This window comes from Nerophis lumbriciformis, linkage group LG21 (genome assembly GCF_033978685.3).
Source record: "Nerophis lumbriciformis linkage group LG21, RoL_Nlum_v2.1, whole genome shotgun sequence".
Classification (NCBI taxonomy): Eukaryota; Metazoa; Chordata; class Actinopteri; order Syngnathiformes; family Syngnathidae; genus Nerophis; species Nerophis lumbriciformis.
In genome coordinates, this window is record NC_084568.2 from 29,139,434 (window position 1) to 29,157,044 (window position 17,611).

The 17,611-nt window shown below is 45.0% G+C and overlaps 1 protein-coding gene across 2 annotated transcripts in view; it reads right to left on the reverse strand.

Annotated features, from left to right (window-relative positions):
• LOC133620872 (inactive phospholipase C-like protein 2) overlaps positions 1 to 17,611 on the reverse strand; it is a 66,002-nt gene that overhangs the window by 7,360 nt on the left and 41,031 nt on the right. For both annotated transcript variants that reach the window (XM_061982491.2, XM_061982493.2), the window contains 8 exons: positions 7,723 to 7,824; positions 7,511 to 7,660; positions 7,268 to 7,428; positions 4,929 to 5,379; positions 1,075 to 2,268; positions 759 to 1,008; positions 405 to 691; positions 127 to 330 (listed from right to left, as the gene is read on the reverse strand). In XM_061982491.2, coding sequence (XP_061838475.1) covers positions 127 to 330; positions 405 to 691; positions 759 to 1,008; positions 1,075 to 2,268; positions 4,929 to 5,379; positions 7,268 to 7,428; positions 7,511 to 7,660; positions 7,723 to 7,824 — 2,799 coding nt within the window. The remainder of the gene's footprint in view (positions 1 to 126; positions 331 to 404; positions 692 to 758; positions 1,009 to 1,074; positions 2,269 to 4,928; positions 5,380 to 7,267; positions 7,429 to 7,510; positions 7,661 to 7,722; positions 7,825 to 17,611) is intronic.

Below are 17,611 nucleotides of genomic sequence, written 5' to 3' on the forward strand. Positions count from 1 at the left end.
AGGGCCGCAGGAAGCTTGGTCTACGCTCTTTGTTGTCAGGCAGACCGCAAGATGCTTGCTGATCTTATTTCCTTCCTTTCTCTGCACTTCAGAGCTAAGTTCTTGTCGCCGTGTTTACTTTCTCACCGATTGGTAGGTGGAGACGACCCGGCGCAGGACATCAGGCAGGGGCCCCTGGGGCTCCAGGCTGGGATAGGGCTGGTGAAGATCAAAGAGCAGCAAAGGCGTCCCGTCGGGTCCTGTCACTCTGGAGGCCAGCGCCAGTACGCACTGCATGAGGTTTGACACGGCCGAGACCCCGCACAGTTCCCTGAACAGCGCCACCGAGTTCTATGGGGAACAGGACAAGACTCACTGGACCAAGACATCCAATCAAGGAGCTGCGGGACTTCAGACTCCCTCACCTGCAGGTTTTCCCTCAAGTCTGTGGCTTCTCTCAGCAAGGGAGTGGCCATCTTGAAAAGGTCATCAACCGACCGAATTTCCAGGTCTCTCAGAGCCGTGTAGTCCCGCCCCTTCCGGGCTTTCCGGACAGACAGACCCCTTTTGTGAGGCTTCCCCCCTCCTCTGCGGTTGGTCAGAGCCACGTGGACGAAGAGTTTGGCGTGGGGAAGATCCTCCCCGGTGAGACACTGTAACGGGACTTGGCGGTACCCGGGTAGGAGACACTCCAGAGGGATGGTGTACTGACCTGTGACAAGAGTTATTTTCACGCATGGAGTCAAGACAAGAAGTCGACTTCATCCAACTTCACCAACCTATGAACTCGTCTCCTATAAAGTCGTCATCCAGCACCACGAAGCGAACCATAGCGAGCTCCGGCAGGTTGATCTGGAACTCGAAGCTCTCGTCGAAGACTGGGTTGTCCCAGCTTTGTGAGACGGTCCTTGTGCGGCGCGCCGTGCAGTCCGCAGGGATGCCATGGATCTCCACGTACACATAGGGATCTACCACATCTCCTTTGGTGCCAGAACCCCTGGGCTTGGGGAGGTTCTGTCCGCTGATGACCTGAAAGAGGTCACCACAGAACATACTGGTCGATGACAAAGACTTCCTTGTTCTAGTCCCTCATACCTTCACGTGGAGCAGCTGCGGGGACACCCCGGGCACTGTGTCTCTGGAGTCTGCACAGAAATAGGACACCTCCTGTCGCATGATGGCGGGCCGCAGAACGTAACCGCAGTTACCGTTCTGGCGGAACCAGGCTGTGTTCAGGTCCATCATTAGTCCAGCTGACTGGAAATTCATCGACACCATCTGACAGCCATACTTCCACAGGTCCTGAGGGTTCATGTTGCTGGAGTCCATGCGCTTGGGGCTGGGGTACACTCGGGTCAGGAAGCGTTTGTTGTGGTCCACGAAGTTGCCGGGGCTCTCGCCAGCGAGACACTCGGCATGTTTCTCCTGGAAGGAGCACAATTCCCAAGGTTTTTGGATTTTGGTGGATGTGGGGAAGTCTATGAAGTGGACCGCCTGGCACAGAGTCACAAGGTCTGAGAGCTCCTTTAACAGTCGGATGCGTTTGTGAGGAAGATGAGGAGGATTGCATGGAGTGGCGGCTGTGGGAGTTCTCGGGGTCTTTGCCTCTCCGTTACTCGCTGCCTTCATCCTTTCACACATCTCGGCCCCTTCGTCCTCCTCACTGACTTCCCCGTCCTCCGCCTCCCAGCCCGGCCCCAACTTCTTCCCCTTCAAGAGGATCCGATGCCTTAAGGCTTGTGGCGACGGAAGGTATGGCTCCCTCTGGTCTGGAGGGTGTGGGAGGAGCCTCTCTCCCAGTATTCTCACCAGATGCTGCACCATGGCCTTCTGCTGTCGGAGTGAACAGTGGTTCTCAATGCACACAATCAAGGGGTACTCGGACGCCACAAACGCAAAGCGTCCGACCGCCTCCAACACATTGCGCAGGGAAAGAGGCGGACAGAGGGTGTGTCCGGTGCACACCACTGGCTCCTCGTCGGGGCCGTCCCATACGTCCACCTCGACGCACCGGCAGCCCATCTTGAGCGCCCGGATGTAGCCGGAAATGTCTGAGGGTCCCTGGTACTGGTCCTGGATGAGGTAGGTGTTGTGAGAGGAGTTGATGAAGTAGTGAGACAAAGGCTGGGACATGTCCTGGCACACCGAGTGGTGCTCCCGGTCAAAGAGGTGGCACTCCGCCGACGTCAGGTAGCTGCTGAAGCCGTCCATCGACAAGTAGCCCAGCAGTCGGCCCTCTTCTGATGGCTCGTGGGACCGGATCAGCCTCAGACTGTCTTCTTCCGTCACCTGGATGGGAGCACAATCACCATATTTTACACACAACTTTTCCCCCCTGCTGTTTAAACGAAGGTGCGGAAAATCTCGGAAATTTTCTTCGCTAACAGCCATAATATTTTAAATAGTAGTAACACCGACACAGAGACTGAAAAGGTGTGTTATTGTTTGTGCTATGGCGCCATCTTTTGGACCTGCTTGCTCACTGCAGGCGCTGCGGGTTGAGAATCTACAGTATTTATCTTCTGTTTTGTGCCTTGAGGCGAAAGTACGAATGCCGTGCCTTATACTAACCGTCCATAGTGTTGCTACTCGTATGGATCCTTCATTCGTCACTCCAAGCAACGTTTGTAAGCTTTACAATATAACCATAACACTTCTTACTTACTAAAGCATGCTATGTGTGATGTCTGTAGGAGTGTTTTCATGCATATTTGTACATGGACCCCACTGCCTTGTGGGTTAGTCTGGGAAGACAAAAGGCTAGGGGAGCACACCATTAGAGAAAAGCAAGTGCTGGTAGGCGCACCATAGGCAGTCCTCTAACAGACCGGAGTTCCTGTAGCTCCGAGGAGGTTCCGGTCGGTTTCCCTTGCCATCGGATACAGCTCCCCACAGCCAAGAAGTGACGTTGAAGTCTGCGCGTCTCCCTCGTCAAAAAAGACCTTAACGGTGGAGTGGGCGGATGATGGTTGCAGAGAAGCTCCACAACGGGCACAAAGGCGGAAGAAGGCTGCAGCAAAGATGAGCCCCCAATTGTCTTGGTTTCCATGCCATTGGACCCTGGCCTTCTCTTTGCTAAGGACAATGTGGTGGCTGTCTGTGCACCAGTCTCCCCACTTTAAAAGATTCCACGCACAGGCGTTCTCCTGAAGGACCCACCAACAGGAGGACAATCATACTCGCTTCGAGTGATCGCCGATGATGATGATTTGTACTTGCTATCGTAATGTAGTCAAGCTAGCGTTGTTAGCATTAGCTAATATGCTAACACGTAAGTATTAACTTACAACGACATTTCACAAATTCCCCAGTAAATTCACCAAAATGTCACCATGGAGTTATTGAGTCTGTTTAGCTGATTGGAGAGATAGCTTCCGCAGCTAGAGGGTTCATGACGATGACTTCTGTTTTGTTTGATCAGCCGTTTAACTGCCGTGTTACAGACACTGTTTGGAAACAATTAAAAGCCTACTGAAACCCACTACTACCGACCACGCAGTCTGATAGTTTATATATCAATGATGAAATCTTAACATTGCAACACAAGCCAATACGGCCGGGTTAGCTTACTAAAGTGCAATTTTAAATTTCGCGCGAAATATCCTGCTGAAAACGTCTCGGTATGATGACGCCTGCGCGTGACGTCACGGATTGTAGAGGACATTTTGGGACAGAATGGTGGCCAGCTATTAAGTCGTCTGTTTTCATCGCAACATTCCACAGTATTCTGGACATCTGTGTTGGTGAATCTTTTGCAATTTGTTCAATGAACAATGGAGACAGCAAAGAAGAAAGCTGTAGGTGGGAAGCGGTGTATTGCGGCAGGTGTTGTGCCGGATAACGCACCCCCGCCGTAGAATGCACCCCCTGACTGTTGTGCCGGATAACACGGCCGGTGTTTCATTGTTTACATTCCCGAAAGATGACAGTCAAGCTTTACCATTGGCCTGTGGAGAACTGGGACAACAGAGACTCTTACCAGGAAGACTTTGAGTTGGATACGCAGACGCGGTACCGTGAGTACGCATGCAGCTGCGGCTTCCAAACATGTGATCGCTTGCCCGTACGTGCGTGCCGCTATGTGCATGTCACGTACGTAACTTTGGGGAAATATATGTGCTGTATGAACTTTGGGGAGGTGAACGGTACTTTGGGCTGTGGGATTGAGTGTGTTGTGCAGGTGTTTGAATTGTATTGGCGGGTTATATGGACGGGAGGGGGGAGGTGTTTGTTATGCGGGATTAATTTGTGGCATATTAAATATAAGCCTGGTTGTGTTGTGGCTAATAGAGTATATCTATGTCTTGTGTTTATTTACTGTTTTAGTCATTCCCAGCTGAATATCAGGTCCCACCCGCCTCTCACAGCATCTTCCCTATCTGAATCGCTCCCACTGCCCTCTAGTCCTTCACTCTCACTTTCCTCATCCACGAATCTTTCATCCTCGCTCAAATTAATGGGGAAATCGTCGCTTTCTCGGTCCCAATCGCTCTCGCTGCTGGTGGCCATGATTGTAAACAATGTGCGGATGTGAGGAGCGCCACAACCTGTGATGTCACGCGCATATCGTCTGCTACTTCCGGTACAGGCAAGGCTTTTTTATCAGCGACCAAAAGTTGCGAACTTTATCGTCGATGTTCTCTACTAAATCCTTTCAGCAAAAATATGGCAATATCGCGAAATGATCAAGTATGACACATAGAATGGACCTGCTATCCCCATTTGAATAAGAAAATCGCATTTCAGTAGGCCTTTTGTGTAAATAACTCATTTCACAACGTATATTTATCTGCGGATTATTGTCCGGTGCGCCTAATATATGGAAAATATATTTTATTTATTTATTTTAAGGGTGTGGCTTATATACCGGTGCGCGCTCTAGTCCAGAAAACACGGTACACGTAAAGATAACATGTGGATTGTGCTCGAGTGTGTGGGTTGGTACCGACCTGAGCAACACCTTGCTCAGCCTCCAGGAACCTCGTCAAGTCTTTGGTGTCCAGGAACTCCTTGTTGCTGGAGAACTGCACTAAAAGAAAGTAAATCTCCGGACGTGTGCAAAAGTCATGGAAGACCTCCACGAACTCCGCTTTGGTGACCCTCTGGCCTCCCCCCAGTGGAGCTTTACCCTCCTCGCTCCAGTCCTGAGCTCCCAGTTCCGTAGCGAGAGAAACCGTCCTCTCGGCGCGACCTCTCTGAAGCTCTTGGAACCTGTGCTCCACTTTGCTGCGGCTCACCCCGGGATTCACCGTCTGGACCAGTTTTATGGCAGACTGCAGGCCAATGCCCAACTGGCTGTCCCCTGCAGAGCAGAAAAGCTGCTCCAGCCACCCGAGGCGCAGGCTGTGCTGCTTGCTGGCCAGCATGTCCAGGGCATGTTTGCCGTACTGCAGCAGGTACCTGAGGACAAGGAAGGAAGTCACGCTTCACCATCATCAGCAGCACTAAAGCTGGCCTTCATTTCTGGAATCTATCCATTCATCGGATAAAACACACCTCGCCGTAACCTTCAATTCATTCTTTTGTTCTCATTCATGCACGTCAACAACAATTTTAACTAGAGATGTCCGATATTATCGGACTGCCGATATTATCGGCCGATAAATGCTTTAAAATGTAATATCGGAAATTATCGGTATCTGTTTCAAAAAGGAAAATGTATGACTTTTTAAAACACCGCTGTACGGAGTGGTACACAGATGTAGGGAGAAGTACAGAGCAGTTGCGTCTCCCAGTCATACTTGCCAACCCTCCCGATTTTCCCGAATTTCAGTGCCCGTCCCGAAAATCTCACGGGGCAACCATTCTCCCGAATTTCTCCCGATTTCCACCCAGACAACTATATTGGGGGCGTGTCTTAAAGGCACTGCCTTTGCGTGCCGGCCCAGACACATAATATCTACGGCTTTTCACACACACAAGTGAATGCATAAGGCCGTATAAACAACTCTAACACTGTTACAAATATCCCGCTTGAAGCCAAACCACTGCCAGACGATGGGAATTCATTCTTTCTTCATTTGTTACCAGATTCGCACCTTCTTTCTCTCGTATTACCACTCGCACCACAGCTAACGTTACCCATGCCGCAACCTCTCTGCTCCGCAGGGGCGTATACGTATGTGACGTGTGTAAGAAGGTGCGCTTGTTTTAAGTCTCTGTGAGAAGCAGAGGCAAGAAAGAGTGAGAAACGCCTGTACTGCAATGCCCGCAGCTGCGTGAGAACGTATACTCGAATATCACGATATAGTCATTTTCTATATCGCAGCCGAGTGTGAAGCGACTGGGATGGGAATCCGCACCTCCAAGTCCGAGTCCATGGTTCTCGCCCGTAAAAGGGTGGAGTGCCATCTCCGGGTTGGGGAGGAGATCTTGCCCCAAGTGGAGGAGTTCAAGTACCTCGGAGTCTTGTTCACGAGTGAGGGAAGAGTGGATCGTGAGATCGACAGGCGGATCGGTGCGGCGTCTTCAGTAATGCGGACGCTGTATCGATCCGTTGTGGTGAAGAAGGAGCTGAGCCGGAAGGCAAAGCTCTCGATTTACCGGTCGATCCACGTTCCCATCCTCACCTACGGTCATGAGCTTTGGGTCATGATCGAAAGGACAAGATCACGGGTACAAGCGCCCGAAATGAGTTTCCTCCGCCGGGTGGCGGGGCTCTCCCTTAGAGATAGGGAGAGAAGCTCTGTCATCCGGGAGGAGCTCAAAGTAAAACCGCCGCTCCTCCACATCGAGAGGAGCCAGATGAGGTGGTTCGGGCATCTGGTCAGGATGCCACCCGAACGCCTCCCTAGGGAGGTGTTTCGGGCACGTCCGACCGGTAGGAGGCCACGGGGAAGACCCAGGACACGTTGGGAAGACTATCTCTCCCGGCTGGCCTGGGAACGCCTCGGGATCCCCTGGGAGGAGCTGGACGAAGTGGCTGGGGAGAGGGAAGTCTGGGCTTCCCTGCCCCCGCGACCTGACCTCGGATAAGCGGAAGAAGATGGATGGATGGATGAATGGGCCCAGCCCTAATTCACATGGTGATTGCCTCATTTCAACCTCAGAATTGAGTCATTCCAAAAAATGTCTACTCTGCTTGATGTAAAACTGAAACTGTTACTGACAGCCACCATTTATTTTATTGGTGTTGTTTTAGTGTTATTGATTTATAGTTTTGTGTCATGTCTGTTATCTGCTTGTTTCGACAACATCTAACAATTGAACGAACATCCTGCAAGTCACCATGTTTGCCAGGGCTGGCGGTCTAGTCTACCTCAAAGGTTTTGTGTCTATGAGTGCGTACCTTAGACCCGTCACCCAAATACTGGCCACTTCCGTGGAGAGGGCCACCAGGTCCAAGCTGTCGTACAGCTCGCCGTATATGATGGAGAAAGCGCAGTCCTCAGAAATCTGCTCATAAAGGCCGCTGGCGCGGAAGGTGTGCGTGTTACGGCCGGTGCGGACCTACAAGGTGAGACACAAAGGTCAACGTTCCCAAAGAGTCGCTGAAGAAGAAGAACTAGCGAGGCTTTGTTCGGACACCCACCTCTCGGATGGCGGCGAGCGCGATCCTGGCTTTGTCCGACTCCTTCTTGGACGGCTCCCAGCACAGAGCCTGCAGGCCGGCGTCCAGGAGGTAGTAGCGCTGGTACACGCGGGAGTTGGGCCGCACCTTCTTCAACTCGCTCCCTTCCACCTAGGCCAACAACACGTGAGTGGATTTCAATGCACGTGCGTGACCGCGTCCTGCTGACCCACCATGGAGTGGATACAGTCGGCCGCGCCGCTGATCTTCTTCTCTGATAGGCTGCTGCTGAAGGACACCGTCTTCTTCCTCTCGCGACCCACCCGGGAGCCATCCTGATGACCAGGAGAGAGCCTTTAATACCAGAGTGTGTTCTTTGCCTACAGGATTACCAACCTTTTAGAGAACAACAGATTATTTATCCCCCTCCCACCAATCTGCTCGCGGGTTTTTTTTCCCCCCAAGCACCTAAAAGCCTGACCTTGCTGCTCGCCATGACGCCATTCATCGTACCCGACCAGTGCTGCCACTTCAACACGACACTATCGTCGTATCGCAGCTGGCTTCATCCGCGTGTCACGTTGAACACGGCCCCCAGAGAACACGGGTTGACCGCTTCATTCCACCCATGAACTCTGATCACAGCGTTAGTCTCAGGAATGATGGAACACGACTCCCAAGTCACCTCACTGAAGACTGCCGTGCTTTACTTTATACTTCTTTCTAGAGATGTCCGATAATGGCTTTTTTGCCGATATTCCGATATTGTCCAATTACCGATTCCGATATCAACCGATACCGATATATACAGTCGTGGAATTAAGACATTATTATGCCTAATTTTGTTGTGATGCCCCGCTGGATGCATTAAACAATGTAACAAGGTTTTACAAAATAAATCAACTCAAGTTATGGAAAAAAATGCCAACATGGCACTGCCATATTTATTATTGAAGTCACAAAGTGCATTATTTTTTTTAACATACCTCAAAACAGCAGCTTGGAATTTGCACATACATTACATAGAAACTAGTAAATAATGAAAATGAGTCAAATTAACTGTTAAAGGTGAGGACCCTCCATCTGTTGACTCAATTGTTAGATATTTATTTACAATTTAGAATGCATAAGGATTGTGAATGATAAACAGCACATCTCTATCTAATTTTTGCACATTTCTAGTATGACTGCTCTAATAATATGGTCAGAGTGCAGAAGTGTTACTACAGTCATGTAGAATCTACGGACACGCACAATCATGTGTGCTTACGGACTGTATCCCTTGCAGACTGTATTGATATATATTGTAGGAACCAGAATATTAATAACATTTTGTGTGAATGAGTGTAAATGGGGGAGGGAGGTATTTTGGGTTGGTGCACTAATTGTAAGTGTATCTTGTGTTTTTTATGTTGATTTAATAAAATAAAAAAATAAATAAAACAAAATAAAAAAAACGATACCGATCATTTCCGATGTTACATTTTAAAGCATTTATCGGTTGATAATATCTCTAACTAAAACATATCCAAGTGTATTCACAATCCGCAAAGTATGTGAAAATACCGTCTAAACATTGCAAAATGCCACAAATTTAGTCTGACATTTTGAATATTCCACTCAGAATATAATAATATATATATAATGTCCGTAGATTCTACATGACTGTAGTAACACTTCTGCACTCTGACCATGGGACGGCGTGGCGCAGTGGAAGAATGGCCGTGCGCGGCCCAAGGGTCCCTGGTTCAATCCCCACCTAGTACCAACCTCGTCATGTCCGTTGTGTCCTGAGCAAGACACTTCACCCTTGCTCCTGATGGGTGCTGGTTAGCGCCTTGCATGGCAGCTCCCTCCATCAGTGTGTGAATGTGTGTGTGAATGGGTAAATGTGGAAGTAGTGTCAAAGCGCTTTGAGTACCTTGAAGGTAGAAAAGCGCTATACAAGTACAACCCATTTATCATTTATTATGACCATATTATTAGAGGAGTCATACTGGAAATATGCAAAAATTAGATAGAGATGTGCTGTTTATCATTCACAATCCTTATGTAAGATAAAAACACATGTTTTTGTTCATGCATTCTAAATTGTAAATAAATATCTAGCAATTGAGTCAACAGATGGAGGGTCCTAACCTTTAACAGTTAATTTTACTCATTTTCATTATTTACTAGTTTCTATGTAATGTATGTGCAAATTCCAAGCTGCTGTTGTAAGTGTATCTTGTGTTTTTAATGTTGATTTAATTAAAAAAAAACGATACCGATAATTTCCGATATTACATTTTAAAGCATTTATCGGTTGATAATATCTCTAACTAAAACATATCCAAGTGTATTCACAATCCGCAAAGTATGTGAAAATACCGTCTAAACATTGCAAAATGCCACAATTTTAGTCTGACATTTTGAATATTCCACTCAGAATATAATAATATATATATAATTTCCGTAGATTCTACATGACCGTAGTAACACTTCTGCACTCTGACCATATTATTAGAGCAGTCATACTGGAAACATGCAAAAATTAGATAGAGATGTGCTGTTTATCATTCACAATCCTTATGTAAGACACATGTTTCTGTTTATGCATTCTAAATTGTAAATAAATATCTAACAATTGAGTCAACAGATGGAGGGTCCTCTCATTATACTCTCTAAAAACACCCAGAAAGCACCAACAATACTCCATTTACATGCAGTGACCTGAAACTGAACCAAATATGAGTGATATTGTTATTACAAGTGCTAACGCAGACAAACTATTTTAGCGGCGCATTGATAACTTACGCTGCTATTGTTGACACACTGAGCCGGCGGCTGCTTCTGCTTGGTCTCAAACTTGCTAAAAGTAAATTCTAGATAATAACTCATGCATCGCTCACCTGCTAGTAGACAAATGAAACCATGGCTGGTCCACTTTCACATCCCCCAAGATGGCGAAAAATACTTCAAAAAAACGTTGTTTTTTTTTAACCCTTCGTGTGGATTGTGATTGATTCCTCATCCAAACGGAATTATGTGAGCGTCCCGTCGGTCGACATCCCAGCGAAAGTGGAAATATTACAGTAAGTGTTTGTAATATTACAGTAAGTGTTTGTTTTATTATGGTTACTTTGTATGTTTAGCATCAAGCAATGCTGCTAATGCTGCTAATTTAAGTTTCATGTTGTACTAATACAGGTATGTGGTTAACTTCATTTACACTTGTATGAATAGCAGGATGCATGAATCCGACTGCAGTACGCCTTCCTCGCCGCCATACTACTACTAGTACTAGTACTACTACTAGTACTACCACATAAAAGGGTAAGTGTGTCATATTTTGAATTGCACTGTGACTTATTTATAACTTTTATACAGGTGTTTGACACTTGAGTGTTACTAAAAACAGAATAAAGAATTGACTAAATGGAAAAAAAGATGGTATTAAATAAGCTCTGCTTCTTCCTACTCCTTTTCCGGACATGTTGAGGTGTATCTAAACCTGCCAACAATACTCCATGTACATGACCTGAGCATTACACAAGTATCAGCAATAATATTATAAGCGCTTTCGCTGAGGAACTACTTTTAGCGGTGCTGTGATCAATATTGACATATTGAGCTGCTGCATCGCCTCTGAGTTTGTGAAAGTTAATTCTAGATGATAAATCATTCCTCTCGCCTGGATAGTAGACGATTGTGGACATAAACCCACAAGTTGCTCAACTCTGACATACAACTTAGACCCGGAGATGTCCACAAAGACACGGAAAAACCCATGTTTTTAATCCTTTGTGAGGATGATGATGAATTGTTGATGTAAATGGGAAGATACAACCATCCCATCAGTCTTTATCCCAGTAAGAGTAGATATTGTACAGTAAATTATTGTTCTATTATGTTTGTTTTTCTATTTTAGCACTTAGCATTACTGCTACATGATGCTTAGTGCTTGATTAAAGCTGCGTCTGTTTAGTTTCTAAAACTTGTAGATCCTCCTCCTTATATTCAGGCTCAAAAATCAAAGTTTCTGGATCATCATTTGTCCCAAAGTAGTCATTGTTGTCTCTTGTCAAGCCTGCCATGATTAGTTGTCTTATTGTTGTTGAAGGGAAAGTGAACGTTGTGATGCGTCTGTGAAATTAATACTTAAAAATGATGTAAATATGACATGTTATTATGAATGTTACTAGATACTACGTACATACTTACACTGTCTATATCAAACGTTGGCTTTTGGATGTTTTTTAGAACACGGACTTGACCTACTGGGGCGGTATAGCTCGGTTGGTAGAGTGGCCGTGCCAGCAACCTGAGGGTTCCAGGTTCGATCCCCGCTTCCGCCATCCTAGTCACTGCCGTTGTGTCCATGGGCAAGACACTTTACCCACCTGCTCCCAGTGCCACCCACATTGGTTTAAATGTAACTTAGATATTGGGTTTCCCTATGTAAAGCGCTTTGAGTCACTAGAGAAAAAGCGCTATATAAATATAATTCACTTCACTTCACTACTCCCTTTGGCGCCATTGTTAGCTGACTTTTGCTAGTGTTTATTTATGATTTAGAATGCATGAAAAGGGAAAAACGTGTTCTTGTCCTCCTTATATTCAGGCTCAAAAATCCAAATTTCTGGATCATCACTTGCCCCAAAAGTAGTCTTTGTTGTCGCTCATCAAGCCTGCCATGATTAGTTGTCTTGTTGTTGTTGACGGGAAAGTGAACGTTGTGATGCGCCTGTGAAATGAATACTTAAAAATGATGTAAATATGACATGTTATTATGAATGTTACTAGATACTACATACATACTTACACTGTCTATATCAAACGTTGGCTTTTGGATGTTTTTTAGAACACGGACTTGACCTACTGGGGCGGTATAGCTCGGTTGGTAGAGTGGCCGTGCCAGCAACCTGAGGGTTCCAGGTTCGATCCCCGCTTCCGCCATCCTAGTCACTGCCGTTGTGTCCATGGGCAAGACACTTTACCCACCTGCTCCCAGTGCCACCCACATTGGTTTAAATGTAACTTAGATATTGGGTTTCACTATGTAAAGCGCTTTGAGTCACTAGAGAAAAAGCGCTATATAAATATAATTCACTTCACTTCACTACTCCCTTTGGCGCCATTGTTAGCTGACTTTTGCTAGAGTTTATTTATGATTTAGAATGCATGAAAAGGAAAAACATGTGTTGTAGGAGCCAAATAGAGAGCCATACTTGAATCTATGTTTATTTTATTATTTTGAGTGGTTGATGTGTGTATGTCAGTGTGCACCCTTTGCAGGTGGTGAAAAGTTCCCACGCAAGCCTATAAGGGGCAGGAGCGTGCTGGGCGCGTGATTGGCAGTCGGGCACCAGCATACCGTCTTTGACCTCACCTGTCTGTAGACCTCGGCTCATTCATTTTGTTTCCCGAGTATTCTGTTCCTTGATTTTTGTAAATAAAACAATCTTCAATTGCGCTGCTGGATCAGTTTGAATTAGTGGATGGATAGCGGTAAAAGGAAGAATTCGTGACAAGGAAGGCTGTGTATATGGTGTGAGTCAGACAAGATGCCCGCGCCACAAGTGGAACAAACATTTGAAACAAAGGGGTTATAGGAACAATCACTTTCAGTGTTTTATGCCACTTCGTGTGTTCTTGTCCTCCTTATATTCAGGCTCAAAAATCGAAGTTTCTGGATCATCATTTGTCCCAAAGTAGTCTTTGTTGTCGCTCGTCAAGCCTGCCATGATTAGTTGTCTTATTGTTGTTAAAGGAAAAGTGAACGTCGTGATGCGTCTATGAAATTAATACTTAAAATTATGTAAATATGACATGTTATTATGAATGTTACTAGATACTACATATATACTTACACTGTCTATATCAAACGTTGGCTTTTGGATGTTTTTTTAGAACACGGACTTGACCTACTCCCTTTGGCTCCATTGTTAGCTGACTTTTGCTGGTGTTTATTTAAGATTTAGAATGCATGAAAAGGAAAAACATGTGTTCTTGTCCTCCTTATATTCAGGCTCAAAAATCCAAGTTTCTGGATCATCATTTGTCCCAAAGTAGTCTTTGTTGTCCCTCATCAAGCCTGCCATGATTGAGTTGTCTTGTTGTTGTTGACAGGAAAGTGAACGTTGTGATGCGTCTGTGAAATTAATACTTAAAAATTATGTAAATATGACATGTTATAATGAATGTTACTAGATACTACGTATATACTTACACCGTCTATATCAAACGTTGGCTTTTGGATGTTTTTTACAACACGGACTTGACCTACTCCCTTTGGCGCCATTGTTAGCTGACTTTTGCTAGAGTTTATTTAAGATTTAGAATGCATGAAAAGGAAAAACATGTGTTCTTGTCCTCCTTATATTCAGGCTCAAAAATCGAAGTTTCTGGATCATCATTTGTCCCAAAGTAGTCTTTGTTGTCGCTCATTAAGTCTGCCATGATTAGTTGTCTTGTTGTTGTTGACGGGAAAGTGAACGTTGTGATGCGCCTGTGAAATTAATAGTTAAAATGATGTAAATATGACATGTTATTATGAATGTTACTAGATACTACATATATACTTACACTGTCTATATCAAACGTTGGCTTTTGGATGTTTTTTAGAACACGGACTTGACCTACTCCCTTTAGCGCCGTTGTTAGCTGACTTTCGGGAGTGCCCCTCCCGAAAATCTCCCGGGGCAACCATTCTCCCGATTTCCACCCGGACAACAATATTGGGGGCGTGCCTTAAAGGCACTGCCTTTAGCGTCCTCTACAACCTGTCGTCACACCCGCTTCTCCTCCATACAAACAGCGTGCCGGCCCAGTCACATTATATATGCGGCTTTAACACACATACAAGGGAATGCAAGGCATACTTGGTCAACAGCCATACAGGTCACACTGAGGTTGGCCGTATAAACAACTTTAACACTGCTACAAATATGCGCCACACTGTGAACCCACACCAAACAAGGATGACAAACACATTTCGGTAGAACATCCGCACCGTAACACAACAGAACAAATACCCAGAACCCCTCAGAACAAATACCCAGAATCCCTTGCAGCACTAACTCTTCCGGGACGCTACAATATACACTCCCTTTAGCGCCGTTGTTAGCTGACTTTTGCTAGTGTTTATTTATGATTTAGAATGCATGAAAAGGAAAAAACATGTGTTCTTGTCCTACATGAGGATTGAGAATGCAGTCCCCAGAAAGGCTTGTGCTTGAGCTGGGAGATTGTACTTAATGAATGAAATGCTTTATTATTCTGCAATGAATGTGATTGATGTGATGACTGGCATGTGAGAGTGGAAGAGAAAAAATGAGTGGAAGAGGCTTCAGTCACAGCGGCGGTCATGAAAAAAACGAGAACTTTGCAGATTAATAACGATGATTGTTTAGTGAGACCTGGTGTGCTCATTAGCATTGGCAGTGTGACATGCTAATGTTGTGTTACAGCAGTCACGACATGGTGGACACAATTGCTCGCTAATTACAGCCAAACTGTTCTTTTGTGTTAACGGCCCACTTCCAGTACATTCACTCCCCTTAACGCTGCAGCTTAACATCGCTGTGGGCAGGAGCGGGAGGGGGAGGAAGACATCATGCAAAGGTTGACATGTTCTCAGACATATGAGAGGAGCCTGTGAGAACGTGCATGAGGATGTCAGCAGCACTTTTTGTACACACCACAAGCATTCTGCTGCTGCTTCTCAGAAAACACATTCTTCATTGTCCTCAACCACTTCTGACTCCACCTCCAATGACAAACTGCTACCATTATTCATTCGGAGGAGTAGAAGACTGTTTGGGAGAGTAATAAAACGCCGACTCCGGGTGATTATGTTGCTAAAAGTTACGCACTCGAAGGCCCGTATTATGATCTTCATGTAAACACTTCCTTGTGGTCTACATCAGTGGTCTCTGGGGACTGGCACCGGTCCGTGACACATTAAGTAATTTGTAAACAGTGTTGGGACTAACGCGGTACAAAGTAACGCTGTTATTTTCGGCGGTAGCTAGTAGTCTAACGCGTAATTTTTTATATTCAGTAACTCAGTTACCGTTACTACATAATGCGTTACTGCGTTATTTTACGTTATTTTTTATGCGTGTTTTATTGGAGAGTTGCAGTGTCGTCCTTCTGAATCTTCTTGTGTCACAACAGGGACGAGGGAAGAGGCGCGCTCTGTGTGTGTCTGGGTGTGGGAAGTTGTGTTTACTAACAAAACATCATGGCGGAGCTGAAGTTGAGTTTCTTAAAATGGAGATATTCTTTTTTTTTTTTTTGTCGAGCACAAAGAAAAGAACATTTTAGTTAAATGTAAGTTGTGTCTTGGATCAAAGATCCTATCTACTGCCCAAAACAGCAATTCAAATCTGCTGAAACGGCTACAAAAGCAACATGCTTAGACGAAGCTAGTAAAGAGAGACACAGACTCCGAAGCCACTTCACTTCCACTTAAGGATTTTAACGGAGTGACTGCGAGCCAGGACAACATTGATAGAGCCATTGCAGCTTATGTGCTAGAACAGTGGTTCTCAAATGGGGGTGCGCGTACCCCTGGGGGTACTTGAAGGTATACCAAGGGGTACGTGAGATTTTTTTTTTTTATTCTAAAAATAGCAACAATTCAAAAATCCTTTATAAATATAAATAAATACCTATCTTTTTTTCCAAATAGTTCAAGAAAGACCACTACAAATGAGCAATATTTTGCACTGTTATACAACTTAATATACCAGAAACTGATGACATAGTGCTGTATTTTACTTCTTTATCTCTTTTTTTTAACCAAAAATGCTTAGCTCTGATTAGGGGGTACTTGAATTAAAACATTTTTCACAGGGGGTACATCACTGAAAAAAGGTTGAGAACCACTGTGCTATAAGACATGCAGGCTATTTTTACAGTGGAGTCACCCGCTTTCAGGCAGCTAATTAGCATGATACCGGGCATCAAACAGCAAATGGGATGGAAAACATTTTCCACGTACCTGGACAGTGAGGACATAAACATGGAAAGCGAGCTAAAGAAAACACTCAAAACTCTGCCTCTGCTCATCATTCAGCACTGAAGATATACACACTCTGTCAATTATCTTATATACTGTTGTTCTTTCATTCTAGAGTGTTTGATTATCACATCACTCTAAATGTATAGACTATAAAGTTCACAAACATCAAGAGGGTGTGTTGTATGTAGACCACATTGCTTGGCAGAGTTCAGTGATGCAAATGCATTTCAAGTTGATCAACAGATTGTATTATTCTCCAGTGCAATAGCAGTACTGAAATGAAGGCTAAAAGGGTATTAATGGGAGCTTTAAAAAAAAAAAGTAAGAAAAAAATAAGTAACTAAATAGTTACTTTTCACAGTAACACATTACTTTTTGATGTAAGTAACTGAGTAACTTTTGAAATAAAGTAACTAGTAACTGTAACTAGTTACTGGTTTTCAGTAACTAACACAACACTGTTTATAAACGACTGCATTTTCTCCGACATAACTTTTGCCTGTCCCACTAGGCCAGTGTTTTTCAACCTTTTTTGAGCCAAAGCACATTTTTTTCATTGAAAAAATGCGGAGGCACACCACCAGCACAAAACATTAAAAAATGAAACTCAGCAGCCGATATAGACAATAAAAAGCCGTTGTCGCAATTGTTGGATGTGACTTTAAAGCATAACCAAGCATGCATCAGTATAGCTCTTGTCTCAAATTAGGTGTATCAATCAATCAATGTTTATTTATATAGCCCTAAATCACAAGTGTCTCAAAGGGCTGAACAAGCCACAACCATACTTGTCAAACCTGCCGATTTTCCCGGGAGACTCCCGAATTTCAGTGCCCCTCCCGAAAATCTCCCGGGGCAACCATTCTCCCGAATTTCTCCCGATTTCCACCCGGACAACAATATTGGGGGCGTGTCTAAAAGGCACGGCCTTTAGCGTCCTCTACAACCTGTCGTCACGCCCGCTTTTCCTCCATACAAACAGCGTGCCGGCCCAGTCACATTATATATGCGGCTTTAACACACGTACAAGGGAATGCATGCATACTTGGTCAACAGCCATACAGGTCACACTGAGGTTGGCCGTATAAACAACTTTAACACTGCTACAAATA